Raw genomic sequence first — 14861 nt, forward strand, 5'->3', positions numbered from 1 at the left:
TGATCCCAAGCCTGGCTCTCCACCTCGCCTTGGATCAGAAGGAGCTCTCTTCGCCTATATCCCTCTCCTTAGCAATAACATTAAGAGGTGGCCGGTAATGTCCTCTCCCTCCACTTGTCTGTTCTCCTAGCTTTACCTTTAGTTGCCATAGGCACCCTGTGTCATCAGAGGAAACCCGTCCCTTCATTTTGTCTCTCAGTACCATACTGCTTTCCCCCTAGCAAACAGACACAAAAAGAACCCATTTCTCCCCAGCCCTGCATTCCATATCATTTTTCCCCTTGTCCTTTATGGACTGAACTTATTGTACATGATGTTCTTGTCTTCGTGTTGCCATAGTGTAAATGCTTCAGGAATGGGCAGACACCCTAGGTGGGTTGGGGGAAGGGGGAACGGGAAATGGTCAGGCCATATCAAGGATCCCAAAGCTAATGTGACCACACCAGGAGAGTTCTCCTTTGAGGAGAGAGGAGTCTGGACAAAAGAAGCCATGGAAATTGGGGAGGGGGACGCATGACCTCACCACCAATAGGTGACAAGTTGTCTAGCCCTGCTACCTTGTAAAACTGCTCTGAGTCAGATACTCACCTCAGCCTCCCCAGATGCTATAACTAGGTGAGGTCCAGGGCTGATGGAGAAATGGGCAGAAGAGAAACTTCCGTCGGAGGTCTATGGGGTGCCCAAGCCTGCCCTGAGACCAGCCCCAAGAGCACAGAGCTACACTCAGCCTCAGCAGAATGGTTTATTTCTCTAGTCATTTGCATGCTGACAGAGGGGAGGGTTCAGGAACACCCTCAAATAATGGCTTGGAAAAAGCTGACCTTATCACACAGCCTTGACCTCAAGCTCTAGTCATCTGGACGCTCTTGAATCCAGTTTCTGGGGTTGCCCTTTTAGATCGTGGGCTTTCCTCCGTGGGGAGTATTCTTAGCAGGAGGTGGGTCAGACTTGCACTCCCACCAGACCCAGATTATGACAAAGATGAATTGACTGAATCCGATGATGGCTGCGTATAGCAGCAAGAAGATGTGGTCCATGACCTCCACCCAAGTCTTCCTTGGCCCCTCAGCTCTCCTCTGGGACTCTGTAGGAAAAACCCTAAGGGTGGCAGCTGCCTGTCGTGTGGCAGCACCCTCCCCTGAAACAAAGATGAGCACAAGGGACCGAGCTGCTCTCCTGGCCCTGGAGTCAGTCTGTCTGTCTCCTCTCCTCTCTGCTTTCCAGGAACTAAAATATGCAGGTCCCTGCCACGCGTGTCCTACCAGACTAGGAAGCCCTTAGCTATTCCTTATATTAGAGAACCTCCTTAGGGAATCTGGTTTAGGTATTACCCCAGAAGTGAGTTTACTCTGCCGTCCCAGGGCACTAAGTGCTCTCCCTCTCTAGGCTAAACTGAGCCCTTCACATGTAGTCTACTTCATTACTAGAAAGAGAATCAGCTATTTCAGGTGGGGTTGGTATTTGTTTCGCTTTCGAGGAAGCCAAAGGTGCTAAGTAGGCTTCTTTCTGCTCAAACTGGGGTGGGGCTCGAGGACTGCAGTCAGAACATAACCCATCCCCATACTTTTAATTTTTATTTTTTTTTTAAGTCAGGCAATTGGGGTTAAGTGACTTGCTCAGGGTCACACAGCTAGTAAGTGTTAAGTGTGTGAGGCTGGATTTGAACTCAGGTACTCCTGACTCCAGGGCCGGTGCTTATCCACTGTGCCAACTAGCTGCCCCCATCCCCATACTTTTAGAACTTTATAAAATAGGCTTCTAAGGCTTTCTTGTTTTCTCCTTATGGTGGGTCGCTTCCACCTACCTTCAGATCTGGGCCCTGAGTTTTCAGTGTCTGCCCCTTCCTCTCTTGGGGCTGGATTTGGTCTGATCTTTGGGCAGAAGTTGCCTCGGGCCAGCAAGCCAGACATTAACACAGTCTCCATGGTGCTGAGGGAGAGCAGTATCAGTAGCAGTGTGAAGTAGGAAACTGGAAGGAGGGGAAACAACGGGTCAAAGGGACTAGAATCTCAGAAACCGCCCAGTCGGATCTGTACCTGACCAAGAGATCTCCCTCTATGACATCCCCAGTGAGTGGTCATCCAGCCTACCCTTGGAGATCCCTAGTGAGGGAGAACCTACTACCTCCTGAGGCAGCCCATTCAACTTCTTGCATGGCTCTATTTGTAAGGAAGTGTTTCCTTATATTGAGCTTAAATATGCCTCAGCAACAATCTTCCTTTCTTGGTGGAGGAGGATCTCTGGACCAGGCTTACTAGAGATTGGGGAAGGAGAAGAAGGTATTGATGATGATGCAATCTCACAGACACTCTAGTTTGGTCCCCAGGTAGATTTTGTTAGATGTGAAAACAAGAAGTCAAGGACAGTGGTGTAAGAACGGAAAGGGGCTATGGGTGAGCTGGAAACTCAGAGATGAAATTCCCATACTCGATGAAGGGGCTTACTTAAGAGAGGATTGCAGGAGGAAGAGCTGGGAAGAGCCTGCACCAGAGACGAATGGAAGACCAGGTAGCCTAGCAACAGCGTCACCTTATAAGAGATACGTTCAGTAACCCTCAGAGGCAGAAGGCTGCCACACATGTCTGCCAGGAGTATTGCTACCCCTGGCACCACCAAGGCCATTGTTGTCTTCACAGCGGTGTTCTCTAGCCTTAGCTGGAGGAAGAAAAAGTAGTGTTTTTTCAAGAAATTAAGCACCTACTTACTAGCTGTATGACCTTGGGCAAGTCACTTAACCCTCATGACCCCCCCCCAAAAAAAGAAACTAAGTACCTGCCCCCCTCCCCTTATGCCTTGCTCTTCCCAGGTACTCCAGGCCAGTACTGCAGTAAAACCCTTAGGAGAATACACTAAAGGATTGGTTTCATTGTCATTCTACTTCCCTCTTTCCCCCCTCCCTAGCTGGGTATACTACTTACTGTCACCTGGAAGCAAGGCACCAGGTGGTGGTGTGGGACTCGGGCTTTTATGTCTCGGACCACGTATTCTCGCTTCACGCTCACAATCTCATTCACCACATGGGGATGAAACTCTAATTCTTCAACTGTGGGAGTTGGGAAGGAGATCGGGAAGAAGGGGAATGGTAAACCGAGAGGAAGGGAATGTCTAATCCCTGGTCCCAGTAATTTGCTTTGGAGAATAGGTCAAGACTTTGAAAACACGTGGGAGGGGCAGCTAGGTGGCGCAGTGGATAGAGCACCGGCCCTGGAGTCAGAAGGACCAGAGTTCAAATGTGGCTTCAGACACTTGACCCTTACTAGCAGTGTGACCCTGGGCAAGTCACTTAACCCTCATTGCCTACCCAAAAAACAAACAACAAAAAAGAATGAGTGGGTAAAAGAACAAATCGTGGAAAACAAGTAGGAGTGATCCAAGGCTGTGACATAAGGGGAAAAGCTCTCTGGAGAGGAGGAGTCACTCCACAGGAAGGAGTCGCCAAGCTTTTTAAGGGGGTATCTGTAAAATGGGGGTGATGATAGCCTACCTCACAGTGTTGCTAATCATTGGAGATAACGTTTGCTTCGCCATCCTTAAAGTGCTATGTAAATGCGAGCAGCTGTTATATTACTATAATTACTTAAGAGGCTTTTTTTGAGTTCTCGAAGTGATGATAGTTCTTTGAAATGACCATTATATTACTATCCTAATTCATAGTGCTTCGATAATTTCTAACTGGTGTAGAAGTCACTGCCTTCCTCTATACTCTCCAGTTCCTCTTGACCAAGGTAATGGGTTTGGGGTTTTTTTGTTGTTTGTTTTTCACACAAAGAAATGGTACAGAAAGCCTGTAATAGAGGTATCTCACTAATGTTCTTTTAAAATGTAAAACCCTGGGGGACAGCTAGGCGGTGCAGTGAATAAAGCACCGACTCTGGATTCAGGAGGACCTGAGTTCAAACGCGGCCTCAGACACTTGACAACTAGCTGTGTGACCGTAGGCAACTCACTTAACCCTCATTGCCGGGGGAAAAAAAAAAGTAAAACCTTGATAGCAGGAAGGGGCGGGATTGGAGCGGTGAAAGTGACCAAAGATAGTGGCACACAGGTAGAAAACAGACCTCTAGCTAGATGTGGAGCTGCCAGAAACCGTTTTGTGACTGACCAGAAGAAAACAAGAACTGGGCCTCAGTCAAAAGGAAGGTTAAGGGTAGATTGACTGGGCAATTAAAAGGGTGAGTTGTTTCTAGCTGGGAAGTCTTAACGAGACCAAGGGAAACATAAATCAAGGAGAATACAGTGCAAGGCTGAGGAACTCTACGACTAAGAAAGGAATCAAGGGCTGAGTGCGAATAGAATTGGTGTAAGCGTGACTTCTCCCATAACGTGCTCTTACTCCTCCCATCCATTTCCCCGTACCTGTGTTGCTGAAAGCAAAGAAACTGAGGCTGCAGTCGCTTTGGTCACTGGGGAAGCGGAGAAGTTCAAAATCGCAGTTAGTCTTCACGGTGAGCGCGGTGTAGAGCTCCACGAAGCCCTCTCTGCTTACTCGAGCCCGCGGGCTGTGCTCCCTCCACTCTATGAAGATTCTGTGGAAAGACGCTAGTCTCTTCTGCTGGTTTCATCCTGATTCACGGGCTCAAAGCAGTAGATTGGAAGTTTTGGGAAGATACAAGTGCCCTTACTTCTCCCCTCCATCTACTTGTAAACCACAACCAAAATTATGCAAAGCACGGATGATAGATTTCGGATTAGCTCACGGAGGAGAGCCCTAGGGACGCAATCTAGGGGATATGTAAATTTCAGGGAGGGGACGTGGATCTTTGGGAAAGAGCCAGGAATCACCTGGGGCAAATAATCCCGACTCACTTACGCCTCTTGGATGGTGAAGTCCGGGGTCCACAGCAAGTTTGAGGGCAAAGTGATGAAGCTCCGTGGGTCTGTACTCTCATTCCAAGACAGGTGAGGGTCGAACCACGACTAGGAAAACGGGTAAGACTGAAATTCCATCTCCTGCTCTTGAGGTGGCAGAGAGAGGCTCTGTTGTGCGCGAAGACAAAGCAAATTGCTGGCAGGAAGCCTGCGCTTCTGATTTGCGTTCTGAACCACAAACTAGCAACTAGGGTGGCCTTTCTCCATCCCTTCCTTTCCCCGTTAACTGGTTCTCCTCCCCCAGCCATCGTGCGCCCTTGTTTCCACTCTCACCAGTTTCAATAACAGGACGGAGGACACTGTGTACTGCAAGATATCCTGTTAGGGAGAGGGGGAGAAAAAGACAGCGTCGTCACCTCGGGGGCACGGAGGCTACTAGTCAGGACGCATCCTAGGCTCCCGCCTCCTTCCCTCCCAGTGTCACAGCCCTCCTCACCACATCGAAGACATTGGACACAAACACGTGCACGTCAACGATCAGGGACGCACTCCCATTATTCGGGATCTGAGGACTGACCTCAGAGTCCAGGCAGGAGAGGGGCATCCAGACTGTGGAAATGGGAAGACGAGGACTGTGGTCGTGGGACTTGATTGAAGTAACCTGGCCGTCCTGAAGTAGCCATCCCCAAACTGATTCCACCCTCCGTTCCAAGTACCCACCTCCTCCGGACATAGGTCGGGGGCCAGGGTAGGGGTGGGGAGGGGAACGGGAGGAGGGTTGATGGTCTACCCAGGGAGAGGAAGAAGGGGTAATGAGCTTAACCATACCGAGCCCAAAGAAAAAAAGTTCAAGCAGCAGCCGAAGAATCACCATCAGGAAGGCACGAAAGGGACACGCTGAACTTGACTGAGCCTTGCGCAGGGCTAGAGCCAGAGAACGCGATCTTAACGCCAATTTGGTCTCCCTCTGCCCCTGGTTTCAAAGCCGTGCTCGCTCTCACTGGCGGTAGCCAGTGGGGGGGAAAGTCTGAACTGCGGAACAGTCTGCTGCTCAGTGCAAGAGATAAGTGCTACTCCCGAGTTTGGGGCTCATCTGCCCTCCCTCGGTTCCGCAAATAGCCGAAAACAAAGCCCAGAGCCGGTCACACCCTCCCCTGCACCTGTCCCTGTGCCTAAACTCCCTAGCTCCCCTCCCCTCCACCTGGGGCCTGATATCATTTTCTTGGAACTGAGACTGATCTGATGAATCTTGGAAACTAGGCACACATTTCTTGGCCTCTGCGAATGTGTTCTGGCTTCTTGGAGCCACACGAAGAAGTCTGGTAGGCAAAAAGGTAACCTGCACTGCTTTGGCTGTGGCTTGCATATTATTGGCAAGCGTGTATAGCCTTCCTGTGAACAATTAACGTTCTGAGAATGGGCACTAGTAGCCAAGGAGATTGGGAGAGACGATGTCAGAAGGCAAGTCTCAACAAATAATAATAATTTGGGGACAGCTAGGTGGCGCAGTGGATAAAGCACCGGCCCTGGATTCAGGAAGACCTGAGTTCAAATCCAACCTCAGACACTTGACACTTACTAGCTGTGTGATCCTGGGCAAGTCACTTAAACCTCATGCCCCGCAAAAAAACAAAAAACAAACAAACCCCCCCCCACACACACACACACACAAACCCAGAAGGCAAGTCTCAGATGGCTGTTTCTAGTCTAGGTTCTCTGGTAATGCAGTGGCTAGATTATATGACAACTCGTAGCTTTCACTCCAGAGCAGCGCAGCCTTACGCTTCACGTGAAACTCCAAACCCTCAAGAGAAAGGGGATTGCTGAAAATGACCTAAAGAGTCGCACAAATCTTGCCCTGAGACTCAGCTGGAATCCTAAGTGGATATGTGACCCGCGGAGTGATTTCTAACAGCTGGAGGGAAAGGTCAGGGATTGCCTTGCCATCCCAATTCAAGGAAGCACCACTATGGAGTGTATGCCTTTCGTCAATTAACTTAAATGCACTTAAACACTTTAGTCTCTTCCAAGTCCTGCGCATTTGTCCTCAACTAGCTCTATAAGAGACGCGTGGTGCGCAACGACCGGCCAAGTGCCGGAAGTGACCTCTCGTTCCATATCTAGTCCCGCTCTCCCATTCTCCGATTCCCTAACAGCTGGACTGGTTGGGTGGTTTGTTTGCTTTTGTTTTGCCAGGCTGCCCAGGCTTATGATTTCTTAGGTCCCCGAGAGTTGCTGGAGTCTCAGTTCCAAATTTCCCCAACCGCAACGATTGAGGAGCAGTTATTTCAGCAAAACGCCAGGGCATAGTAGGACTAGGATGGGCAGCCGTCTTTCTAATTCCCCGGATTCCTTCTATACAGTCCCTAAACCCCAGAGCCCACCCACCCCGACATTGACAAAGGCGAAATACACAGCATTTGAGGCAGTTTAAGCATTTTAATTAAACTCCAAAGACCACTACCTCCCTACTGCTCCCGCCCTCCAGACCCATCCCAAAGGACATCCTTAAATTCCCTGTTCCATAGGTTCAGCTCTCATCCCATTGAAGGGGAGGATGGCACAGGGGGGTCTTCGCCCTCTACCCTCCAGGATGGGCCAGGTAAGGGGCTCAGAACTGAGTCTCTCGGAGGAGGATGTTCAGGACCCAGACTGGTGGGACCCGCCACCTTGCAAACAGGGATCATAGCTATGGAGTCGTGAACCAGCAGGCTGCCCCGGCGAGCGTTTGCTGGGGCGACTCTCACACGATGAGAAACGAGCTGAGGAGATTGGCACAGCAGCCCCTCACAGATCTTGCGGAAGCCTTTGCGGAAGTGTTTGGAGACGAGTGCATAGACAATAGGGTTGACGCAGGAGTTGGCATAGGAAACTAGATGGGAGAGAATGCGCAGCACATAGTTGGCTCGAGTGAGGGGGAAGTGGCCAAACCAGACGGAAAGGATGAGAGCGTGATGGGGCATCCAACACAGGCAGAAGAGCGTGGCCACAATGACTATCATGCGCGTCACTTTGCGCTTGGAGCGCTTGGATACGGAGAGAGTCGCCACTGGATCGACAGTCCGCCAGAGATAGCGCAAGGTTCGAGCGTAGGTCAGGCCAAGCACGAGAACCGGCAACAGGTAGCTGAAGACAAAGGTGCAGAGATCCATGGTTCGACGTCGCTGTGCGCTCCAGGCGGGATGACACACGGTCAGGTTAGCCAACTCCGACTGACTATAGTAGCTGAGGTAGGGCCCCGAGAAAATCAGCGCCAGTGTCCAGATGAGGCCTATGGCCGCCAGCCCATTCCGCGGAGTCCGCAGCTCTCGGGAGTGCAATGGGTAGCGGATAGCCAGATACCTTCAGGGGAGGGAGAGAGAAGTCAGTGCAGGGGACTGCTGAAGGCTGGGAGTGGGGGGTGGACAGCATGGTCACGGACGTGCAGATGTGAGGAGCCGCTGATTCCATACAGTATACGGGGAAATACAACCTACATCCTCACTTCTACGCACACGTTCTTGAATTAACTTTTTTTTTGGTGGGGTAATGAGGGTTAAATGACTTGCCCAGGGTCACACAGCTAGTAAGTGTCAAGTGTCTGAGATTGGATTTGAACTCAGATCCTCCTGAATCCAGGGCGGGTGCTCTATCTACTGCGCCACCTAGCTGCCCCCCCTACGCACACGTTCTTAAAGACAGACCAATACGGATCCACTCGAGGTCTCAGACCTCTTATGAATTATTTCAAGGTCCCCTCCACAGCTTCTGGAGAGCCAGGACTAGGACAAGTGGCTCTTGTCATCCAGTTGTCCTCTAGGCTACAAAAACATAAGCATTTTCCATACTGGGAGGGCGGAGAATGGGAAATGGAACCCAAGCTCCTATGTGTAGCTCTTCCAATCAATTGACAGAATCCTAAGAAACAAATACCAAACTATGTACTGTCCCGATTACCGGGATATCTGAAACAACCTCCTACAATTCTAAGAAAATCTTCTAAAAAGCAGGCACTCTGCTAATGTCTAGTGAAACTCACAGAGTTTGGAGCCCACCCTTAACTCTCGGCTTTGTGTAATTGAGCTATACCATGGCAACCAGTGAGTATTGCTGGGAAAGTGTCCTAAGGACAGTAAAGGATCAGGGAAAAGGGAAGAATATTGGAGCCTCAGACTGGATTTCCTTGTCGAGAACTCCTGGGACGTTTAATTTTTTTCCAACCTTTCCCACTTTCATCCGTTTTGCAAATGAGATCCTAGGTCAGTGTGTCTCAGCTTCCCCCCAGGATATATAGAGAAGGAACCCCTCAGTGCTGCTCCCTCGCTCAGCCCAGACAGAGGACAGCGGCTGGAAACGCGGGGGAGAGCCTGCCCGCCGCTGCTCCGCTATACCCGTGTGGCGACTCACGTCTGGGCTTTCCTGCCGACAGCTCCTGCCAGTCCTGGCACGAAGGACTTTGAGAAAAGGGTTCAGGGCCACAGACCAAACTGGAGAATTCCGAACCCGCTCGAAGTTCACCAGCTGCCCTGGAGCTGTGACTTCTTTTGCACCAACCTTGGGTCTGCCACCTGCGGAGACCACTCGGGGTTCTTGAACTAGGACTCTTGGACACAGGCTCGGATACTGACCTACTCCAAACCTAGTCAGTCTTTCTGCTCCTTTCCTTCCCAACTCTGGCTCCTTCATCCTCCTCCGTTCTCGCCCTCCTCCCTATTCCGGTTTTTAGCCTTTCCACCTTCTCAGAGGGTTTCATGAGGAAGGGAAGGGCTCTCTGGAGAAGATCTTCCCTCCCACTACGCACCCCCAACCACTGTGACTCACCTATCCAGAGAGACGGTGGCCAGTGTGAAACTGCTGGCGTACATAGTGAGGAAGATGAGAAAGTGCACTGCCTTGCAAAGCAGCGCCCCGAACACCCACCCGTCCAGGGTGTAGATGGTCGCCTGGAAGGGCACGCAGCAGACGATGAAGCAGAGATCCGCCACACCCAGGTTGAGAATGAACAGGTTGGTGGTGCTGCTCATTTGACCGCTGCGAAGCAGCACGGCCAGGACCAGGGAGTTACCCACCGTGCCCACGAGGAAGATGAGAGCGAAAAGCACTGGAATGATGATTGCTTCGGGCTGCCAACCCTCCCAGCCGCCGCTCGCCTCACTGGCGTTGTCCAGGGCAGCCGAGGCATTCGCGCTGCAGGGGAAACCTAGGGATCCGTCGGCTCCTCGGTCCATTGTGCTCCCTGCTCTGGGGTCACCGGTTTTCCCAAGCCCTTCGAGCGAGCTCCGAGTTCCAAGTTGCGGCCGCTTCCTCAGGCAACCACACCTAAGCCTCTCCACACCCCAGCTGCTGCATAAGCCCTACTGCAGCTCCAGCTGGGGAGAGATGGTTGGAGGCAGTCGGGGCGGGGGGGGGGGGGGGGGAAGATGCGACTTGCGGGGGGAAGAAAGGGGGCGGAGCAAAGGAAGGCGACTTTGTCCCAGGGGAACTGCAGGCGGAGTGGGGAAGCTGGAAAACCGTGGAGTGAGTGACCCCCGGTCTCCAAGGAGATTTGGCGCTGATGGAATCATCCCTACAGGCTGTTTCTCGCTTCCTCAAGGGAGGTGGATGCGGGTTGGGGTCACTACTGCAGTTGAAGGGCTCTGTCACTTTTCTCCTCCTTCTCCCCATTCGGGGATTTTCGATTATCAGGAGACACCAGCCTCGGGTTTTGCTGGGGTTAGAGGGGTTTGCTTCTTATTAGCGGCCCAAGGAAAATGCCGGCAGGGAGAAATTCTGAGCCCACAGAGTAGGAGTTACAAACCCCTGCCCATGGTTAGGTCTCCCCACTACAACACCCCTTTTTGCCTGGGTTTCAAGGTGAGTGTCCTCCAGCTTCCCGGAGCTCAGGCCTGAAAAATGCCCCTTGATGCAGCAAGTTTAAAAAGAGACAATAAGAGGCCCTTGGAATTTTTAGTGACCCTAAGGTGAACAATTAAGGAAGGGGGAGAAGTGTTGTATCAATAGGACAGCTAGGTAGCTGGATAGGGCTTGCTGAACCCGGAATCAGGAAGACCTGAGTCCCACCCTTACTAGCTGTGTGACCCTAGGCAAGTCATTTTACTTTTGCCCTAGTTTCCAAAACTGTAAATGGGGACTTTAATAGCATCTACCTAAGAAAGTTGGTGTGAAGGTCAAATAAGATAATATTTGTAAAGTGCCTGGCACATATAGGTAGTAAATAAATGCTAGTTCCCTCCCCCTTAGGTGGGACTTTCTCTTTCCTCCCTGGAAGAGAGGGGGTGTGGCTCTGAAAATGGCTTTGTTCAAACGTCCATCCTCACTAGTTGGTGAACTCCTATTAGTTTCTTATCTGCCTCTCCCCTCTTCCCAATCACCATCTTATCCTTCCTTTTTTGGTTACTTCTCAAAATGCCACTTATTTTTCATCCATTTCCTCTCTCAACATATGCACACACATATGCATACATACATACCTGTGTGTCTGTGTGTTTGGGTGTCTGTGCGATCATGTGCTGCAGAACCAGATGAATTGGGATTAAATCAGGTCCTTCTCTATAAAATCTGTAAGACTTTAGGCAAATCACTTCTCTTCTCTGTGACTCATTTTCTTCTTGTATAAAATAAGAGCGTTGGACTAAATTGTAGAAGTCTCTTCTTTTTTCCTTTTTTTTGGGGGGGGGCGGGCAATGAGGTTTAAGTGACTTGTCCAGGGTCACTTGTCCTCCTGAATTCAGGGCTGGTGCTTTATCCACTGTGCCACCTAGGTGCCCCCACAGAAATCTCTTCTACTTTCTCTCTTCCTGGTTTGGGGCAAATGCCCAGTAGGGTCAGTTGCTGCCTTTAATGACTTAATCATCAAACTAGAAACAGCTAGGTGAGAGGGACAGCTACTTTCTGGGTTGTTCCTCTTCAATGAATAGCTCAGAACCATCAACATTGGGCTCTGAATTTTTGTTTCTCATCTCTTGAATACTGGAGCATCAGGTAAAGTAGTTAGAGGTAGCAAAAAGAGCACTGGTCTTGAGGAGAAGATTTGGGTTTTGAGTTTATAGATAATCTTTATGACCTTTAACTTCCTCATCTATAAAATGAAGGTATTAAAACTTGCATTGTCCCATTCCCCTATACATAAATTGTCAAAGGTTATGAACAAACAGTTCTCAAAAGAAGTGCAAAATATTTGCAACTACATGTAAGAAAGTTCCAAATCATTAATAATGAGAGAAATACTCATCAAATGAGCCCCGAGGTCTCAGCTCATACTCTGCCAATGGCAAAAATGACCAAAAATTAGCAACAGTCAATGTTAGAGAGGTTGTGAAAAGAGGGACACACTAATACATTATTGGTAGAACTATGAAATAGTACAACCATTTTGGAAAGCATTTTGAAACTGTGTAAATAAAGTGACTAAAATGTCTATACTCTATGAAACAGAGACTACATTAATGGACTTATATCCTAAGGAATCCATTGATAAGAGGAAGTCTCCATTTACTCCAAAACATTTAGAGCAACACATTTTGTGATACCTAAGAATCAGAAAGAAAGTAGATGCCCATCTTTTGGAGAATGGTTAAACAAATTATAATATATTAATGGAATGGAATATTATTATGCCATGAGAAATGATGTGTAAGTTTTTAAAATGGATGTTAAATTGTTTTTACATGTAATTGGGGGAAAAATAAAATAAAATTCTAAATAAATGGGGGAAAGAAATGATGTGTGATGAATACAGAAAAACATGGAAAGATTTATATAAACTGATGCAGAATGAATTAAGCTGAGCAAAGAAAACAATATATGTAGTAAGAACAATGCTGTAAGTGGAAAGAACAACTGCACACTACAAAAATAACACAAAAGAGAATAACAAAATTATAAAGATCAAGTTGGACTTGAATAAAGAGATATGAGAAAATATTCCCAATCTACCCTTTTGTGGAGTTGGGGATGGGGTGTCCACAGGTGTTACACAGTGTACATATTTTTTTTACTTTTCCGATGTATCAATCAGTCATACTGTTAAAGGATACTGCTCCAGAGAGCAGGAAGGGGAGTATATGGAATATTTGGGATAACTTTGGTGATATAAGACAGAAAATATCAATAAAACTGATGAAAATTTTAAAAACACTGTTTGCATTGCCTACCTCATAGGTCTGCTATGAGGAAAAATGCTTTCTAAACCCTCAAATAATATAATTGTCATTAATTATTACTGTTGTCCCAGTAGACTGATCTAGCTCTAGTCAGTGACCATTGAATTGTTGTGGGATGGACTCAATGTTCTATATATCTTTGCTTTTCCAAGGCAAAGCTTTTTTTTTCTTTCAGCCATGAGGGAAAATCAAACCATAGCATTCCATTAGGTGCTATAGCTAAGTTCTTCTTTGAGTGCATAAAAGGGTGCTCAGTGTACAATTAGTCTCACAACTGAATTGAGAAGATGCAGGATAAATAAGATGGTAGAGAATTGAAAGACAAACAAAAGTCATGCAGAACAGGGTGTCATTGGAACATTCCAGGAAATAATATAATAAATTAAATGGAAAATTAAGCAGTATGCTGAGCGGGTACTTCTTACTGTTCTGCCTAGAGGCAGAAAAGATTTTTATTTTAAAAAAGGCAATTTACCATAGTACATAAAATTAACAATATCCAGTGTGCTTATAGCCCCCTTTTCAGTAATGTCAAGATCTAGAAGTAGAATAGAAAGGGACAGGCTTTCATGTTTCCACATTCCTCCTCGTCCTGCCTCCATTCTGTGCTTTTAGAACACAAGGATTATCATACTGAAACTGAAGACTTTCCCCATAATCAGTAAGGATGAAGAAGCTATTATCCTTTTGTTATGGACAGGTGACCCTTACAGGAGTCAAGTACCACGATCTAGATGTCATTTATTTGAGAGGGACTAAAAGTGCTGATTGCTTGGCACAAAGGCTTTTTTTTTTTATCATGACAGAAAGGACAAAGAGAATGATACAGGGTAAAGGATATAAATATGATTCCCACTGCCCACCCTCCAATCTCACTGAAGCCGAGTCACCTATCCAAAAAGAACATATACTTCTTTGTTGGAGGTTATCATGCAATCTATAAACTATGTTTGCATATAATCTTTAATTTTTAAATTTTTTTTAGTGAGGCAATTGGGGTTAAGTGACTTGCCCAGGGTCACACAGCTAGTAAGTGTTAAGTGTCTGAAGCTGGATTTGAACTCAGGTACTCCCGACTCCAAGGCCAGTGCTCTATCCACTGCACCACCTAGCTGCCCCTGCATATAATCTTAATTGTAAATTTCTAGCATAGTTGAGGATTGAGGTGTTGCACCGCCCCCCGCCAAGTTCATGCTTTCAACCCTGCTTACATTAGCAAGTTAGGACTTTAGGGTATGGTTAGCTATTACTCCCTTCAGAATTCTAAGAATTCTAAGAAAAAGTCTGAGGAGCTGTATCTTCTAATACTATTGCTCATGAGCCCCCATCTGGTGTGTCAACCAGTTGATATGAATTAACTTTTATAAAAGACTATTTGAAAGTATGGCATGAAGAAAGATTGAAAAAATGCTGCCCAAACTGGTATTTATACCTACTCCATCCATGGGGAGATAGAGCCCAAGTTTAAAGTGTTTTATCCTAAATATTCCTTCTCCCCACACCCTAGAGATAAACTCCTCCTGCACAGACACAATGTCCCTAAAGATAGCGGGCTTCAAAACTTGAATCACAGGGCAGCTAGGTGGCACAGTGGATAGAGCACCGGCCCTGGAGTCAGGAGTACCTGAGTTCAAATCTGGCCTCAGACACTTAACACTAACTAGCTGTGTGACCCTGGACAAGTCACTTAACCCCAATTGCCTCACAAACCAAAAAAAAAAACAAAAAACCTTGAATCACAGTAGTATTCAGACACACATATAGGGAATGTGTGGGGTGGAAGGGTACCTCATCACTTAGCCCTGGGAGACCTTATATTCCCTCTTCTGGGTGAGGTGTTGTCAATGGAGAAGTTTCCTTTTCTAACTAAGATGGTTCCTTATGGATGCAGGGTCTCAGCTGATAGTTCCA

General features: G+C 47.8%; 2 protein-coding genes across 2 annotated transcripts; both read right to left on the reverse strand.

Moving 5' to 3' along the window:
- Window positions 1-217: 217 nt before the first annotated feature.
- ZACN (zinc activated ion channel) lies at window positions 218-7315 on the reverse strand. Its single transcript, XM_044003288.1, has 10 exons — window positions 7282-7315; window positions 5638-5733; window positions 5306-5418; window positions 5143-5187; window positions 4811-4917; window positions 4357-4526; window positions 2919-3043; window positions 2445-2655; window positions 1805-1969; window positions 218-1084 (listed from the first exon to the last, which is right to left on the reverse strand). The coding sequence occupies exons 1-10, from the start codon at window positions 7313-7315 to the stop codon at window positions 894-896; spliced, it is 1257 nt and encodes a 418-aa protein (XP_043859223.1). The 3' UTR covers window positions 218-893.
- A 31-nt stretch (window positions 7316-7346) lies between these two features.
- GALR2 (galanin receptor 2) lies at window positions 7347-10016 on the reverse strand. Its single transcript, XM_044003289.1, has 2 exons — window positions 9610-10016; window positions 7347-8151 (listed from the first exon to the last, which is right to left on the reverse strand). Exons 1-2 carry the CDS (start codon window positions 10014-10016, stop codon window positions 7347-7349), a joined length of 1212 nt encoding a protein of 403 aa, XP_043859224.1.
- Between the last annotated feature and the right edge of the window lie 4845 nt (window positions 10017-14861).

Source organism: Dromiciops gliroides, chromosome 4, assembly GCF_019393635.1.
Source record: "Dromiciops gliroides isolate mDroGli1 chromosome 4, mDroGli1.pri, whole genome shotgun sequence".
Classification (NCBI taxonomy): Eukaryota; Metazoa; Chordata; class Mammalia; order Microbiotheria; family Microbiotheriidae; genus Dromiciops; species Dromiciops gliroides.